Source organism: Alligator sinensis, unplaced genomic scaffold (genome assembly GCF_000455745.1).
Source record: "Alligator sinensis unplaced genomic scaffold, ASM45574v1 scaffold201_1, whole genome shotgun sequence".
Taxonomy (NCBI): Eukaryota; Metazoa; Chordata; order Crocodylia; family Alligatoridae; genus Alligator; species Alligator sinensis.
Window position 1 is genome coordinate 725,574 of NW_005842661.1, and position 15,167 is coordinate 740,740.

Here is a 15,167-nt window from a genome sequence, read left to right on the forward strand (position 1 = left end):
CATCTAGTCCAACTCCCTGCCTGAATCATCTAGTCATCCCTATCCAGACAATTTTACACAAATCCAAAATCCAACCTTTCATAAAAACTATTGTCAATCCTGACGCAAGACATAACACTAGTGCTCCTTATGGTGCATGTGATTGACAATCTCCTCACCTGCCCTGTTATCAGCCATTGTGCCTGTGCTGTACCCTACCTGTGTATATCAGGGACTTGTCCAAGATACACTGGCTGGGTGCAGAGCAGGGTGCTTGGGTCTGAATGGGCTCCCCTGAGGTCTTCTCTCCCTATGTGGGGACCTAATGTTGAAACACCATTGCAAACCTCTGAGGGCTTTGTGTGGCCAGGGTGGCTCTGAGCTGTGAGGGGAATGACTGGGTGGTTCCTAACTGTCTTTAGGATGCACCAAACTCCTCAACACAGTTTCCTTTTATTCCTTTGCAATCTCCCAGCTTCCTGGGGATGTTGTCATCAAAAGAAGTCACTCTCAGCTGGGAACGGAAATGAGAGTGAATGCAGACCCCGCTCATCAGGTTGGCATTGCTGTTTGTTTGCCTGCAGTAGTCTTCTGTGCCAAATATGCGCTCTGTGTGCTACTAGCATGTATAGCTAAACAGCACTGACATCCTTTTGTGGTCCCCAGCCGTTTGCAGGGTTTCATCCATTCCTCCAGCAGCAGAGGTGGGAGGGAGCTGCACTGGTCCAGGAGCAATTTGGACAGGGAGATGGGGGAGGTTTTTGCCTAGAATACAGAAAGTTTGCTAGGGGCTGCCAGGGTAAGCAGCAATTACAGCTACTTCTGCCTCCTGCCATTCCATCCTCCATCACACAACAGTACATGTATAAACCCAGTGACAAACAGGAACTGGCATGGATAGGCCGCATCAGCCTGGCCTTGCTGCCTAAGATGGCTCACACTGGGGAACAGCTCTGCGGGTAGGTCTGCTCGGTGCCTGGGGAGCGTAAGATCAACCTGGAGCTTGCTTCTGTTCTTAACCTCTCTGTAGCATCATGCACATACCCTGGGCACATAGACAGGCTGAACCAGACAAATTGATGTATACACCCTGATGGACACACAAGCTATAGCATGCTTCTGCTGCATGAGTGCATGGTAGGCAGTCAAGGGCCTGCTCAGATATGCTGCAAGGGGAGAGGATGCCCTTTTCTCCCAGTCCTTCAACTGACAGGCTCATGACTCTTTGTCAAGACAGCTACGATTTGGCAGCAAGAGAGTGGAGCTGCCTAATGTTACTTACAGTGCTCATGACCTTATAGTTGAGGAAGGGGGTGCCTTGGATATACCCTTGTACAACATGTGCCATTCTTCCTCCCTGTCCAACATACTGAGGGCTTTATAGCTCTTGGCACTGCTGCCCACAGCACTGCATCTCCTCCCACCCCAGCTTGGCAGTCCCAGGGGAGATGGAATCTGGCCCACGTCTGTACCTGGGACACATTTAGCAGTATGTGTATGGGTGCACCTGTGATGGGGGAGCCAGTTCTGACATGTGTCCTGGTGGAGGTTCCCCAGCCACCTTTGTTCTCGACTGCTTTTCATCTTCTTCTCTTTCTCTTTGCTTTGGTTTCCTTCTCTGTCCTTTCCCTGCATTCTCTCATTCTCACCTGCCTCTTGGCCCCTGGCACACACCCTATACCCTAAACACAGGCAGCGGAGTTGGAAGGGGCTATGGTTCCTGAAGACTCAGAGGAGGCCCAACTTTATACAGTAGGGCAAGCCTTCTCTGCTACCTTGGGAGAAGGTGCGAGTCCCTGCTCTCCAGAGTGCAAGGGTGCAGCTGAGATGCACATGGAGCAGCCAGTAAGAGTCCAACCTATAACTCAAGGTGCATGGAATTGTCTCTGCCCTGGCTTTCCCCACACTGGCCCACTAATAGGACTCCCAGCACCTCCCCCCTGCCAACCCTGAGCTTCCTGCCCATGGGTGAGACAGAGACCTTACTGCTTGCTGACCCTCCCCTGAGCCTTCTCAAGGCTTTCCTAGTGCTCCTTATGGTGCATGTGATTGACAACTGATTCTGGGTGCCTGTAATACTGAAGAATTAAATGGAGTGGGGATGGAGACATTAGGTATCAAGAGAAGCTAAGCCTTAAGAGTCTACAATTCAATGTGACCTAAAAATCCAACAGCACAGGTGGGAGTGGGGACAGGAGCTGTATGGTGGGGCAGATGAGCCCTGGTCAGATTCACTCAGGCTGCACTCATTTAAAAAGAGCTTTCTCCCTCTCTGTCCTGTGCTCTGCTCCCTGCTCTCACCTCCTGCCTCTCTCCTTCCTGCGCCCCTGTTCTCTTGCTCAGATAAAGCGCTTCCTGAAAGAAGACTCGGAGGAGGCTGAGCTGGCCCAGTTTCTGAAGGAGTTCCCTTCAGGCGAGAGCCTTAGGAAAATGGAGCCAGAGGAGGGCAAGAGGGACCAGGGCCAAGGCCACATAGATACCAGCCCCTTCTCCAGTGTAGTCAGGGCCACTGCGGACGACCTGCTGGATGAGAAGGAACTGAAGCCCTTCTCCCAGCCACAGCCCCTGGATTTGCAGCAGCGCATCATGGCTCCAACACCAGCAAGCCCCTCGCGGCCTAGAAGCCCTTGGGGCAAACTCGACCCGTATGATTCCTCTGAGGTACAGTACATCACAGGGCAGGCCTGAGCCAGGCCTATTGCTGGATGAGGAGTCTCTGCCTCTGGGTTGATGGGAAATAGGCATATAATGTGGCCTGTTGGTGGAAGGAGCTGTCCAGTCATCACTGTTGGAGGTGCCAGGGAGGAAGCACTCCTACCCCAGCAGCAGTGGCCCTTTGATGGGTCCCTAGATCCCACTGTGGCAGATGCAAGACTTGGGTCTGCGTGATGAGGGCAGTCTTGGATCTCTCTGTGTGAACTTCGCCGGAGTTTGAAGGCATTTTGCCTGTCCTAGAGCTGGGTCTGGAATGCCCAGGACAGGGGGCTGGGTGACAGTGGTCTTGCACTCCCCTGCATCCAAGTACCCTCGGACACCCTGCTCTGCCCATTCCCTTGGCAAAGGGTGGGCTTGCCTGCCCCTCCCCTGAAGTGCTCTCTGGCAGGGAGGGTGCTGGCAGCTGAAGTCTGGGGGACCTGCGCAGGCATATTGTGACCTGCATTGTTTCAAGAAACTCCAGCATAAAAAGGGGCATCCTGGCATATGCTGCAGTGGAGAGATTTGGGCTCAGTCTGCCCTGGAGCAGCAGTTACAAGTTTCAATGTAGGCTCCATCCTGGCATCACAAGCTTAGGATGCCCTTAGCCATACTTCTCTGCTGCATGCAGAGGTCTGGGGGGCCCTGGTTTGCTTTGGGCTTTGGTGACAAGGGCTTAGATGTAGCCGGGGCCTACTTGAGGGGTGACAGAGTAGTTGCTTAACCCAGTGCCAGCCAGCAGGCAAGACTGCATTCGGCTACCCTTGTGCACCTATGGTATGAGGTGGGACTGAGACATAGGTAGGGGGGTATGAGGGCATGGGACAGTTCTCTGGATTAATGTATTCCCTCTGCATCTCCCCATGACAGGATGATAAAGAGTATGTGGGGTTTGCAACACTCCCCAATCAAGTCCATCGAAAGTCGGTGAAGAAGGGGTTTGACTTCACACTTATGGTGACAGGTAGGCACAGCCCAAGGCCCCTCACACAATGAGGGACAGGGCTTACTGCATGCTGATCTGGGACAGGAGGCTGTGAGGGCCTGGGAAGGCGGTGTTTGCTGCTGCTTGCTGGACAAGCAAGCTTCAGCGTGGATACTGGATAGGTGTTGATCCCACAGGGTTCAGGGCCTTGTTACATGGTAATTTTAGCCAGCTCCGGGAGTTCATAGCCCCTGGATTTTCTGCACATTAACACCTGAAACTGGTTTTAAGCACTTGTTATGCAGCTCTAAGTTACACCACTCCAGGGCAGGATGATCTCTGATCCGTTATATCCATCTTGTGTGACGCTAAGTTCCAGCCACACTAGGCTACACCTTAGTGTAAATACCCCACTCACTCCCTCTGCCACTGGCCCGGATCAGGCCGACTGCCCACATCACCAATGCTGCCCCTGGTGCTGCTGTCCTCTCAGTCAAAAGAGCAGCAGCAGCCTAGCAACAGTAGAGGCTGGGCAGGTGATTTAACCCTTCCCTGCCTATGCCTCTGGGATAGACAGTGCAGGCAGCCACAAGCAAGTAATGTGCTAGGCAGGGAGGAGTTGTGGAGGAGCCCTGGGTTGGGGGTGGGGAGCACAAGGGGGAAGCCAGGAATGGGAGACGGGTAATCTTATCTTTCAGTCCTCCAGGCACCTGCTGGCCTGCAGTGTAACTGCTCCAAACTCAAGCTAGCACTAACATCCATCAACATTTGTGCCACTTATGGTGTAAGGTGTAACAAGGCCCTCCGAGATGGCAGAGTGGACTTCTTAGGGTGACAACACTGTATGCATTCACTCGGTGGAACTCAGGTTCTCCCAGGGGCTTCAGTGGTCAAAAGAACTGGAAGGGGCCTCAGAGTCTGTTGCCATTCCTCCTTTCTATAAGCCTTGGATTGCATGGGACTGGCTGTGCTAATGTGCTGATTATCCATGGTTCTGCCGCTGCTTTGGTCCTGAGGCTGATGTTGTCTGAGTGGGAGGCCCAGTGGTTCCCAGATACACGTCTGAGCCATGTTTCTGGTATGGTGCTACAGCTCTGAAACACTCCACTCCTGCTCCTGATGAAAGATGTGCAAACCTAACCTCTGCCCCCACAGCTTTCCACCAAGCACCACTTGACTAGCTACTGATCTCCATTAACTGTTGCTTTTCTGCTTTGCCCTAGGGGAATCTGGGCTGGGAAAATCCACCCTCGTGAACAGCCTCTTCCTCACAGACATGTATAAGGATCGCAAACACCTTAATGCAGAAGGTAAGAGGAGAAGTCAAAGCCTTCCCAGAGGTGGGTCCCTCCCCTATCCCTGCCAGCTGGGGCCCTATCACAAATGGTCAAAGGGGGATGCATAAGGACAAGGAGGCTGTTCTGCCAGCAGGGGGCACTCCAGGGCTAATCCAGATAGAGTATCTCATCGTCATTTAGTCGCCACATCCACACAAGCAGCCGACTGCACAGTTGTACTTGCCACAAGTGCTTAAGTAAGTACTAAAAAACTGTGCAGTAACCGGAGTTACTGTGCAGTCCCAACACCACATGGCTATTTTTAATGGCTAAGGTGCATTAGCAATGAGCTACTGCATAGTACCTCATTGGTACTGCACAGTAGCGTCAGCTTCACAGTTCATGCCCGGCGATTCTATGTCACTGTAGCAGTGAGTTATGGCACAGTAATTCATCGGTATGGTGATGTAACGTCTTATGTAGACATGTCCAGTAATTGTGAGCAGAGATCCTGGTTTTCTCTGTTTTAAAATTGCAAATTTGCTAATAAAAATCCAAAATATTCTGATTTAAAAAACCAAAATCCATGTTTTTCCAGAATTAAAATGATTATAGGTATCAGTTGAACACAATGCTTTCTTGATATATTTACAATTTTAAAGCAATTTGGAAGTCTACTGGTGCCTCAATCATTATCATAAAAAGATTCAAAATACCTATGTATCTTGGTGATTTAATTTTGTTTTTTTATCATAAAAAATCAGAGCTCCCTCTGCCCCTTCATTCACCAAGATGCAAGTCCAGCTGCAGTTGTCCCTCTGCTGTTTTGTGGAGCTGAGCATCCCTGACATGCTGGTGCCCTGCCCCTGTCCATTCCATTGGCCCTCACTCCCAAACCATGTCCCCCTGGTCCTGCCAGTGACCCTCACAGCCCCGCAACCCTGCTGGTGCCCCTCACTCATGACCCACAGCCCCCTGCTCCGCTGGCTCTGCCAGAGAGGGGGCACAGCTGCCAGGGCTATGGGAACAGGGCCAGGGCCTGCAGCCCCCCTGCCACCTCCAAGTAGTGCCCAAGCCCCACCTGCCACCTGTGGGAAGCGGCAGCTGCTATATCTGGAGCAGACCAGAGAGCCCAACTCCCCCTTTCCCCTCTCCCCTGCCAGAGGCACCACAGCCAGAGTGGAGGCTGTGGAGCACTGGCAATGTGTAGGGGGTGCACATGGGTGCATGTGCACCCCCTGAGATTGGCGGTGCACCCCCTGAAAAAAGCGCCGCTGACGCCTGTGGGTGGTTGCCACTTGCCACCCAACACCCCTTGCCACCAATACTGCCGGTGGCATCTGTGGGTGGTCCCTGGTCACTGCTGGCCACCGCCAACACTGCCGGTGGCGTCGGCGGGTGGTTGCCTCCTGCCTGCCCAGCAGCAGCTGCGGTGGTGGTGACGGCACAGAGTTGTGCCTCCCACTACTGCCAGGCAAGCAGGAGGCACCTCACCATAGCAATACAGCTGGTGTGGGGCCTTGGCAGTGGCACCAAGCCTCCCTGTCCTGCTCTGCCTTCCTGCACCGGATCTCACCCACTGGGCTATGGAGGCCCTGATGAAGAGGGCAGCAGGGTGGGGAGCCCTGAGCCTGCAGTGGGCAGCCTGCATCTACCCCCGCCGTCATACTGCACACGAGTCTGAGGGGCATGTGCCTCTCCGTAGCCCCCTCCTCAGAAGTGTGTGCAACACTGGGGAAACAGTTGCTCCCTGCTGCCTCCTGGATGAGCCATGCATGGCTTTGTCCTGCACCCTGGCCAGGCCCCACAGCTGCACATTCCCATCCTGGCCCCAGACCCCATGCACCGCCCCAGATGGGCAGCGCTCCCAGCCACACTTCTGCCACACTCCCTCCCTCCCTCCCTGTGGGGGCCTCAATCTGCTCTTCCCCAGTCCCCTCATAGACTTACCTGGACAGAGATGCTCTCCACATCGTCTGGCTGCCATGTGTGTGTGTGTGCACACTCATGCACATGGCACCCGCTGCCTAGTTGCCCTCCTCCTGCTCCCTCCAGGCCCAAGCAGCCCCTTGCAGGCTGGAACTCTGCTAGCATGCAAGGAGAAACCTGCTGTTTCCTGCTTTTTTCTCCTTTAAAGGAGAAAACCTGCATTTTTCTGTAGCAAATGGAAAACCCAAATCCCTGGTTATGAGGTTACAGTCTATTGATCTGAATGTTAGAAAAGGGCTGACCGACTTATCTGTTTTCTCTGGGATGATGGAGCAAAGAGAGGCTGCTCATGTTGGAGCCAGATAGTGTGTATGTATGTGGTCTAGTGTATATTGATCAGTGTAGTTCTGCTGAAGGTGCCAGTCTAAAGCTTCTTCAAGTTGAACATTAAAAAGCCCAGGGATGTGTATTAACAACCAGATGGTATGCTGTTGTAGAGATCTTCCTGGAAGAGAATTCCCTTGCAAAAGGTGAGAACAAGAAAATATTTTATAAGTTAATACCTACTGAACTTGATTCTGGTCCTGTTGGAGTCAAAGCAAAGCTCTTCTTCAGGTCAGTGTAAGTATGAAATCTATACATAATCCTCAGTAGACAAGTCTGAGAATGAAGATTCATAATTTTACTGGACACTAAAAGCTGTGGACTTAACACAGCAATTGGTTTCATTGGCTCAATACAATTATGCACTCCCTCTGTTAACCTCTCTGTGTTCCACAGGTAGCAATGACTCTTTCCTGTGGTTTTATTTTTTTGCATAATTAGATACATCTCTTTCAGCTGCTCTTCGCTGGGTCTGTAACCACTTCTGATAACCTTTCTTTGTTCTTCAGGCTTACTACATGCTTCCTTTGTTCACACTGGCCAGTTTCATGTACATAATAGAGTTAAACAAAAGTCACTGTTCTGACTGGTGTTTAGCTGAGCCCGGGTACCAGGATCTGCTGCTTTCCCTGACTTGAGGAAGGGCATATTGTGCCCAAAAGCTTATATCTCATCTCTCCCAGCTACAGAGTTGGTTCAATAAAAGACATCCTCAAACAAACCATGGCTTTAGTGTAAGTAGGATCAGGTGCTCAGGAAAGTAAAGGATTTGGCCAGCAGGTGTTTTTCATATTCTGCTGTCACACACAAAGTGGCAGTAGTCTTGGTCTGTGCATTGCTGCCGGCATGCATAGGCCCCAGTTTGCCCAACCCTTCCTCTCCTTTCCCCCATGTTGCTAGGTTAGAAGGACATGAGCTTGGAAAGTGGTATGGTGTTTGTTTGCTTCCTGACAGTATTGCCTGGAATACTGTGTTTTGTCCAGCTCTCCTGGGGTGGCCTCAGTGTCTCCAGACGCAGTTAGAATGCACTGCTGTTATTCCACTAGTCGCGCCTTCCGGGCTCTTGGCAGGCAGTTTATCTCCTGCTTTAGTATTCAGCAGGCCCATGGGCAGGGTGCCTGTTTAGTGCTCTGATTATCATGATTCCTGGCTTTTTAAATTGCTTGTCTCCTTACACTACCACTTGACTAATCAGTCTGTTCATGATCTCTCTCCACTCCCAGCAAGAAGTCCCCAGTTCTCCATTTTTCTCTTTTTACTTCTGGTCTTAAATAAAGGTTAAGTTCCACCCCCTCATCTGCATTCAGTGACTTTCCACATTATCAGACCTAAACATTGTCCCCTCCTTTCCTAGCAGCTTTGCTCCCTTGGACCAAGAGTGACTGACACAAGAAAGGCTTTGCCTTGGGACTGCAAAGTCCTAGGAGGACAAGCTGGAACTTAGATGAACCCAAAGCAAAGCTTTTGATCCAAATGCCTATCAGTTTTGTGGAATGCAGGCCTGGGTCTACAGTGAGGTCTGCACCTGACCTCCCAGATCTTGACAAGCAATCCAACCCCCACACATGCTCGGATCCCACTTAGAGGCTTTGTCCACATGAGGTTGCAGTGGTTTATCTCAAATGGGTTTTAAACTCGTATAGTGAAATATGTGCAACCCCTCTATGTTTAAGAACAGGTTATTTCAGTTTGCACAGGTCAGAAACAAAGCAAAGCCAAATTGCAATAAGTCACTCTTCAGGTGAAATAAGTGTAGCCACATGGGGGTTTGTACTGATGTAAAGCCACACTTTTCCTGAAAACAGCATTGTTTTTTCATGTCAACATAGCTGGAGAGTTTGGGGCTCACATCCATCCCGCATATTAGGACACACAGAGAAAGCTTTTTTCACAAAAAGATGGATGATTAAAAGCCCCTGTTTAGCTTGCCTTGAAAGTCTGCAATTTCAGGAGAGAAGTGGCTTCAAAACTGGAAACATGGTAGTGAGCTCTATACTTGATCAAAAAAGGGGGAAGAATTAAACAAAAATTCTCCAAAATTTTCCTTTAAAAATGATGTAAATGTTAACTTGAAAAAAATCCTCCAAGCTCTAATGACCATGTCTATGAATGCTGAATGCTTCATAGGTTTCAGTTGGAATGATTAGCCAGCCTCTCAAATATTCATTCCTGGGAGTGTGTCAGTCAGGTTTCAGACTGGATGGTCTAAGAGTGAGATTACATATTAGAGTAAGCATGTGCTAATTCTACAGAATGTTAGTCTTTGTTACGGTGACTTAGTGCTAGTGATGATCAGTCACACATTCAGGACTGATACCCTCTCTAATGTACACTGCTGAAACCTGTTGCTACAGGCTGGTGAGCCGGGGTATAGCTAGGGACTGAAAGTCTGCTCTATGCCTGCCCTGCTTACCAGTTCCCTAGCCACAGTGTAGGCCAGGGAGGAGTGGGGGGAAGGGCCCCCCCTGTACCACTTGGATCACTTCTGCCATCTCCCAAATCACTCTGCTTCCCTCCTTCAACAACCAGATCCCCCTTCCACCCTGTGATTGGGTCCCTTCACCTCCAGATCTCCCCCAACACCCACCTATTCGACCCCTGAGCTCCTGGATCACTGTCCCTTCACCCCAATCAGCCCAAGAGCAGCTGTGGCAGCAACCGGTGGCAGGGGAGAGGGGTCCTCCTCCCTGCCAGCTCCTGGGCTCCTTGCAGCTCATGTTGTTCCTGCACACCTGGATCCAGCCTACACTAGATTCTGCAGCTTCCTGGAAGTTCCTTGCCCACCTGTTCCCAAGCCGCATTTCCCCCTGCCTCTCCTTCACTTGCAGCACCTGGCAGGGACTGGATCTGGGCATGCTGGGATGACATGGTCTGTGGGGACCCCAGGATCAAGTAGGAAAGAGACATCTCCACCACTCTCAGGCTGATCAGGGTAGCAGGGTGGAGACAGAGGGGGAATGGGGTGGCAGTGTAATGATCTGGGGGTTTGGGGTCAAAGTGAGCAGCAGCTCCCCACTCCCTGCTACATCCTCCCTCTTGCCCTCTCTAATCCTCACCCTTTTCCCATACCCCCCTACCCACCTTCACCTCTTTTCCCCTCCTTCCCACTCCCCCCCACCCCCACCTGTAGCCTATCTGTTCCTAGCTGTCAATCCAGGGCCATAAAATCTTGGATCATAGCTAATCTACCTGGGAGAAGTGCTTCAGGGGAGGCCTGCAATCTGGTGGTTCTATCTCAAGTGAACACCCAGAAGTTAATTTAACTCAAACTAGGTAGTCCAGCTCAAAAATAATCCTGGCCTGAAGTGGCATAACTTTAAAATGCATAAAGGGCACTTAGCACTACTTAATGAACCTTTATGTGTGATCATTCAAGTTTTAAGTGTTCTTAACATGCTCTGATTGTAACATGTAATCTTACCCTGATGGTCTTTTCTGACCTCTGTGGAATCCAGAATCACACCCAGACTTTTTTTTATCAAGTTTGGAGCTAGGTCTGAGTCAAACGCAGGTACTTAGGTCAGTATTTAATTTGTCCAAATTTGTTTGTTCCTTACTAATTAAGAGCTAGCTAATTCTCCTCTCTGCAAATCCAGTGCAAATCTGGAATAACCTCCAGATAACACCAGTGGAGACTTGCCAGCATGGGAGAGGAGAATCAGAACAATGGGCCAAATGCAGCAGACTTCAGGGTTGTGGTGCATATGAAGAGTGTCCCCAGCCTTGCCCATATCATGTAGCATCATTAGGAGTTTTATGCACTCTTGACGCAGGTGAAAACAGCTAGGGATGCAAAGGAGAATGCAGCCTGTTCATACTGCTCAGAGCCACTGAGTTGTTGTTTCTCTTCAGAGGAGTGGTGGCTGGGGGGTGGAACAGACTGGCACATAAGACTGTGGTTATTTTCCTGGTACTGTCACTGGTCTTCGGGCAAGTCACTTTTTTTCTTTGTAAAAAAAAGAAAAGTGTGTGTTATGATACTGACTTCTCTGTAAAACATCAGAGATCTACTGAGGGAAAGTGGTCTGCAAGCTAGGCTTAGCATGGAAGTTCAGGCCTATGAGCTAGGTGGTACTATAGGATGTGTGGAGTCCCTGAAGGAGCCATCAGATGTCTTGGGCTCTGCTGCCACTGGCTTGATAACCAGATGCTGTGCCTCTGTCTCTATAAATTGTACAGGGCATCCAGTGCTTCTGGGTCAAATGCCGCAGGCTTGACTCATGGTGGAGGGAGAATGTTGGCAGGAAAAGAGAAGAGATTTGAGTTCACGCTAAGAGCTGGGTGTCAAACAGCTGATTGCCAGTCTCACACTGATCCTGACTCCATGACAAAGCTCCCTTCTTTGGGAAGAGTGGAGACATGTCACTCACAAGTATCACACACAGAAGATCAAATGTAGGACAGAAGAGACTATTTCCCTAGCACATGAAGGCAGAACTCCTCTTACTTTAAGCCTTTCTCCCCTTTATCTTATGGTGTACAGTGCCTAGATACTATGGTGGGTGGGGACAGGAAAGTCAGCCACATTCCTGGGTGGAGGTGATTTCTGTGCATCCCAACCCCCCTGAACTGGGGACTTAGCTGTCCCATGGCACTGCATTGCCCTTCTTCTAGGACCCGGAGAGCATGTTCCAGTGTCCTGAAGTGACAGGCAGAAGCACATTCTTTTTGTGGTGAGTTGGCATGTCCCTAAGAAGATGATAGAAGGCTGCATTATCTCTTGTGCTTTCATGGGGGAACCCCCTCAAGGCACAGCCTGAGTTAGCCCCTACAATTGTGCCCAGAAAATGACAAGGCTGGAGTGAAGAGCTCTGTGTGATGACTCTGGTGTGTGCCAGGACTAGGATGGGCACGGATATGTCTATCTGGAGCCATAGGATGCATCACAGCAGGAGAGGTTCCGGATGACTGTAAAAAGGCAAACATAGTGCCCATATTTAAGAATGCAAAAAAGGAAGATCCAGGGAACTACAAACCAGTCAGCCTTACCTTAGTCCCTGGAAAAATAGAGCAGATGCTCAAAGAATCCATCTCGAAGTAGTTGGAGGAGAAGGTGATTAACAGAAATCCAGGTTGTCCGTTTCCTCCAGAGGGTCATTCCTGGGGCAGGTTTTGTTCAGTGTCTTCATCAGCGATCTGGAAGATGACATAGAGTGCACCCTCAGCAAGTTTTCAGATGACACCAACCTGGGGGGAGTAATAGATACATTGGAGAGTAGGACTAGGATTCAGAGTGACCAAAACAAATTGGAGGATTGGGCCAAAAGATCTCATGAGGTTCAACAAGAACAAGTGAAAAGTCCTGCATTTAGGACAGAATAATCCCATGCACCAGTACAGGCTGGGGGCTGACTGGGCAGCAGCTCTGCAGAAAAGGGCCTGAGGCTTCCAATAAGCTGAATATGAGCCAGCAGTGTGCCCTTGTTACAAAGAAGGCTAACACAGCATGCCTGCACTGGTAGAGTGTTGCCAGCAGGAAAAAGGAAACGATTCTTCCCCTCTATTCAGCCCTGGTGAGGCCACATCTGGAGTACTGTGTTCAGTTTTGGGCCCCCCACTACAGAAACAATGTAAACAAATTGGAAAGAGTTCAGCAGAGGGCATCAAAAACGGTTCAGGGGCTGGGGTAAATGCCTTATAAGCATGAACGCTCTGTGCCTCCGGAGGCTGGGGGGTGCACAGCAACTGCACGCAGGCGGCAGCCTCAGCAGTGGGAGCATGATGGCAGCGAGTGGGGAGCTCCTGCAGGCAGCCGCAGTGGTGTTGGGGGTGGTGGAGGTGGCGAGCATCAGTGGTGTCTTTCACAGGGGGTGTATGGGCAATCTAAGGGGGTGCACGTGCATCTGCATGCGCCCCCCTACGCATTGCCAATGCTTATAAAGAAAGACTGAGGGAACTGGGCTTACTTAGGCTAGAGAAGAGGAGACTGAGGGGATTTAATAGCAGCCTTCAACTACCTGATTGGGGGATCAAAAGAGGATGGAACTAGACTGTTCTCAGTGTTGGCAGATGACAGAACAAGGAGCAATGGTCTCAAGTAGCAGCAAGGGAAGTTTAGGTTAGATATTAGGAAGAATTTTCTTACTAGGAGGGTAGTAAAACACTGAAACAGGTTACCCAGAGGGGATGGGATCTCCATCCTTGGAGGTTTTTAAGACCCAGCTATACAAAACTTTGGCTGGGATGATCTAGCTGGGGATGGTCCTGCATTGAACAGGGGACTGGACTAGATGATCTCCTGAGATCCCTTCCGAGCCTAGTTTTCTATGATTCTATGAAGAGCTAGGCATGAAATGCCTGTGAAAGGGCAGATTCAATATTCGGGTCTGAGAATTTTCAAATGTGGCAGATCCTGAATTGGTCTCAGGTCCACTTTCAGAAGGATACTTGGTTTGGGGGATACTTGGTTTGGGGTTTCTGGTGGAGCAGATGGGAGAGGGGTTGGCTAGGTCTCATGGAGTTCCCAGGGAAGCTTCTACTGTGCTGGGAAATGGGGCTGTGACTGTTTCACTTCTCAGGACTCAAAGGTCATCTTCACTGGCAGCCAAAGGCCATATGAAGAACTGATGTGTGAAGATGCCAGAGTTCATTCTTATTTCTTGTAGGGGTGCACTGACAGAGATTTTTGGGCCAATACAGATAGCTGATATTTAAGGAGGCATACTGGCTGATACCAGTCTGATTTCCAATACAGCTGCCTCCAGCTGGTAAGTCTGGTGTGGTGGAAGGAGAGAGGGGAGGGAAGGAGTGTGTGTTGCGGGGCTCCCACTATTTCTTGCACCCTGGGAAGGCACAGGGGCGCCCCCTGGATCTGCACAGGGCAGGGCGGGCCGCACTGCAGCCAGGGCTCCACAGGGCTCTTCTTGGCAGGGGCTGGGGTCAGAGCAGGCACTGGTAGTACTGGGAGGATGCCGCATCCACCCCAAATTTTGCTGCCACTCTGCTCCCAATGTTGCTGCCGCCAGCCACCCGGTGCAGCCCCAGCTCAATGCCCTGCCTGCACCCATGTGCTGGGAAAAGCTGGGGCTGTGCCAGGTTGCTGGTGGCGGTGGCGCTGGGAGAAGAGTGGTGGCAAAATTTGGAGTGGATGCAGTGTCCTCCCAGTGCCACCGGTGCCCGCTTCAAGCCCAGCCCCCACCCCATCCTGTCCCATGTAGAACTGTACCCTCCTGGGGCACAAGCAATGGCGGGATCTGCCTTCCCCCCTCATGAGCCACGGCTCCATCATCCCCCCACTCTGCCTGGGCAGCACCTGCCCCTGCCCCCTCCCTCACCATGGGGGGCGTTGATCTGTCCCTCCATGCCTCTTCCTTCCCCCACCCTTCCACCACAACAGACTTACCAGCTGGCGGCAGCTCTCCATGCTGCCAGACTGTGCTCCTTACTGCCTGAGTGCTGTGCTGGAGCTGCACGCAGCACAGGCATTTATTGGCCAAATTATTGACCCGATATTCAATAAAGCCAGTTTTCTTTATATCAGTACCAATCCAATATTGGACCAATGTATTGGTGCAGCTCTAATTTTTTGGACACTCCATTGCCCTGGTCCTTAGGCTGACATACCTGGTGGTTTTCAGGACCTTTTTAGACATATCATAATTGGCCTTCCACTATCCCCAGAAGTGATTGTTGAGGCCCCAGGACATTCACAGGATAAGTAGGACTGAGTTGCAGTGTCCTTTTTCCATAGGCTGAGACAGTACCAGATTTCAGAGGTCCATTCCGGCTGGTTGGTGAAAATTAAAATGAGCATCCTGGGCACAGAGTGGGGAGGCAGAGTGGCACAAGCTGCAAAATAGGAAACCCTAACAGACAACACAATTGCCCTAAGACAGGTAAACTTGATTAGTGGGATAACCATTAAAGAGGGGAGATGATTGTTGACACCTGTGAAGTAAAGAACAATGGGTCATTAACAGGCCATTGAATCTCTTAGCTGCCTGAATAGTAATACCAGAGCTTCACCATGCTGCCCCATC

General features: G+C 50.7%; 1 protein-coding gene across 3 annotated transcripts in view; it reads left to right on the top strand.

Annotated features, from left to right (window-relative positions):
- The first annotated feature begins 389 nt into the window (after positions 1–389).
- The window catches only part of SEPT4 (septin 4), a 51,284-nt gene continuing 36,506 nt past the window's right edge, over positions 390–15,167 (top strand). The window contains exons 1-5 of one of the 3 annotated variants that reach the window (XM_025215670.1): positions 390–535; positions 1,672–1,824; positions 2,323–2,640; positions 3,544–3,637; positions 4,822–4,908. In XM_025215670.1, the coding sequence (XP_025071455.1) occupies positions 506–535; positions 1,672–1,824; positions 2,323–2,640; positions 3,544–3,637; positions 4,822–4,908 (682 nt within the window). In that variant the 5' untranslated portion in view covers positions 390–505. The remainder of the gene's footprint in view (positions 536–1,671; positions 1,825–2,322; positions 2,641–3,543; positions 3,638–4,821; positions 4,909–15,167) is intronic. The other 2 variants (XM_025215671.1, XM_025215672.1) reach the window with 2 other exon arrangements.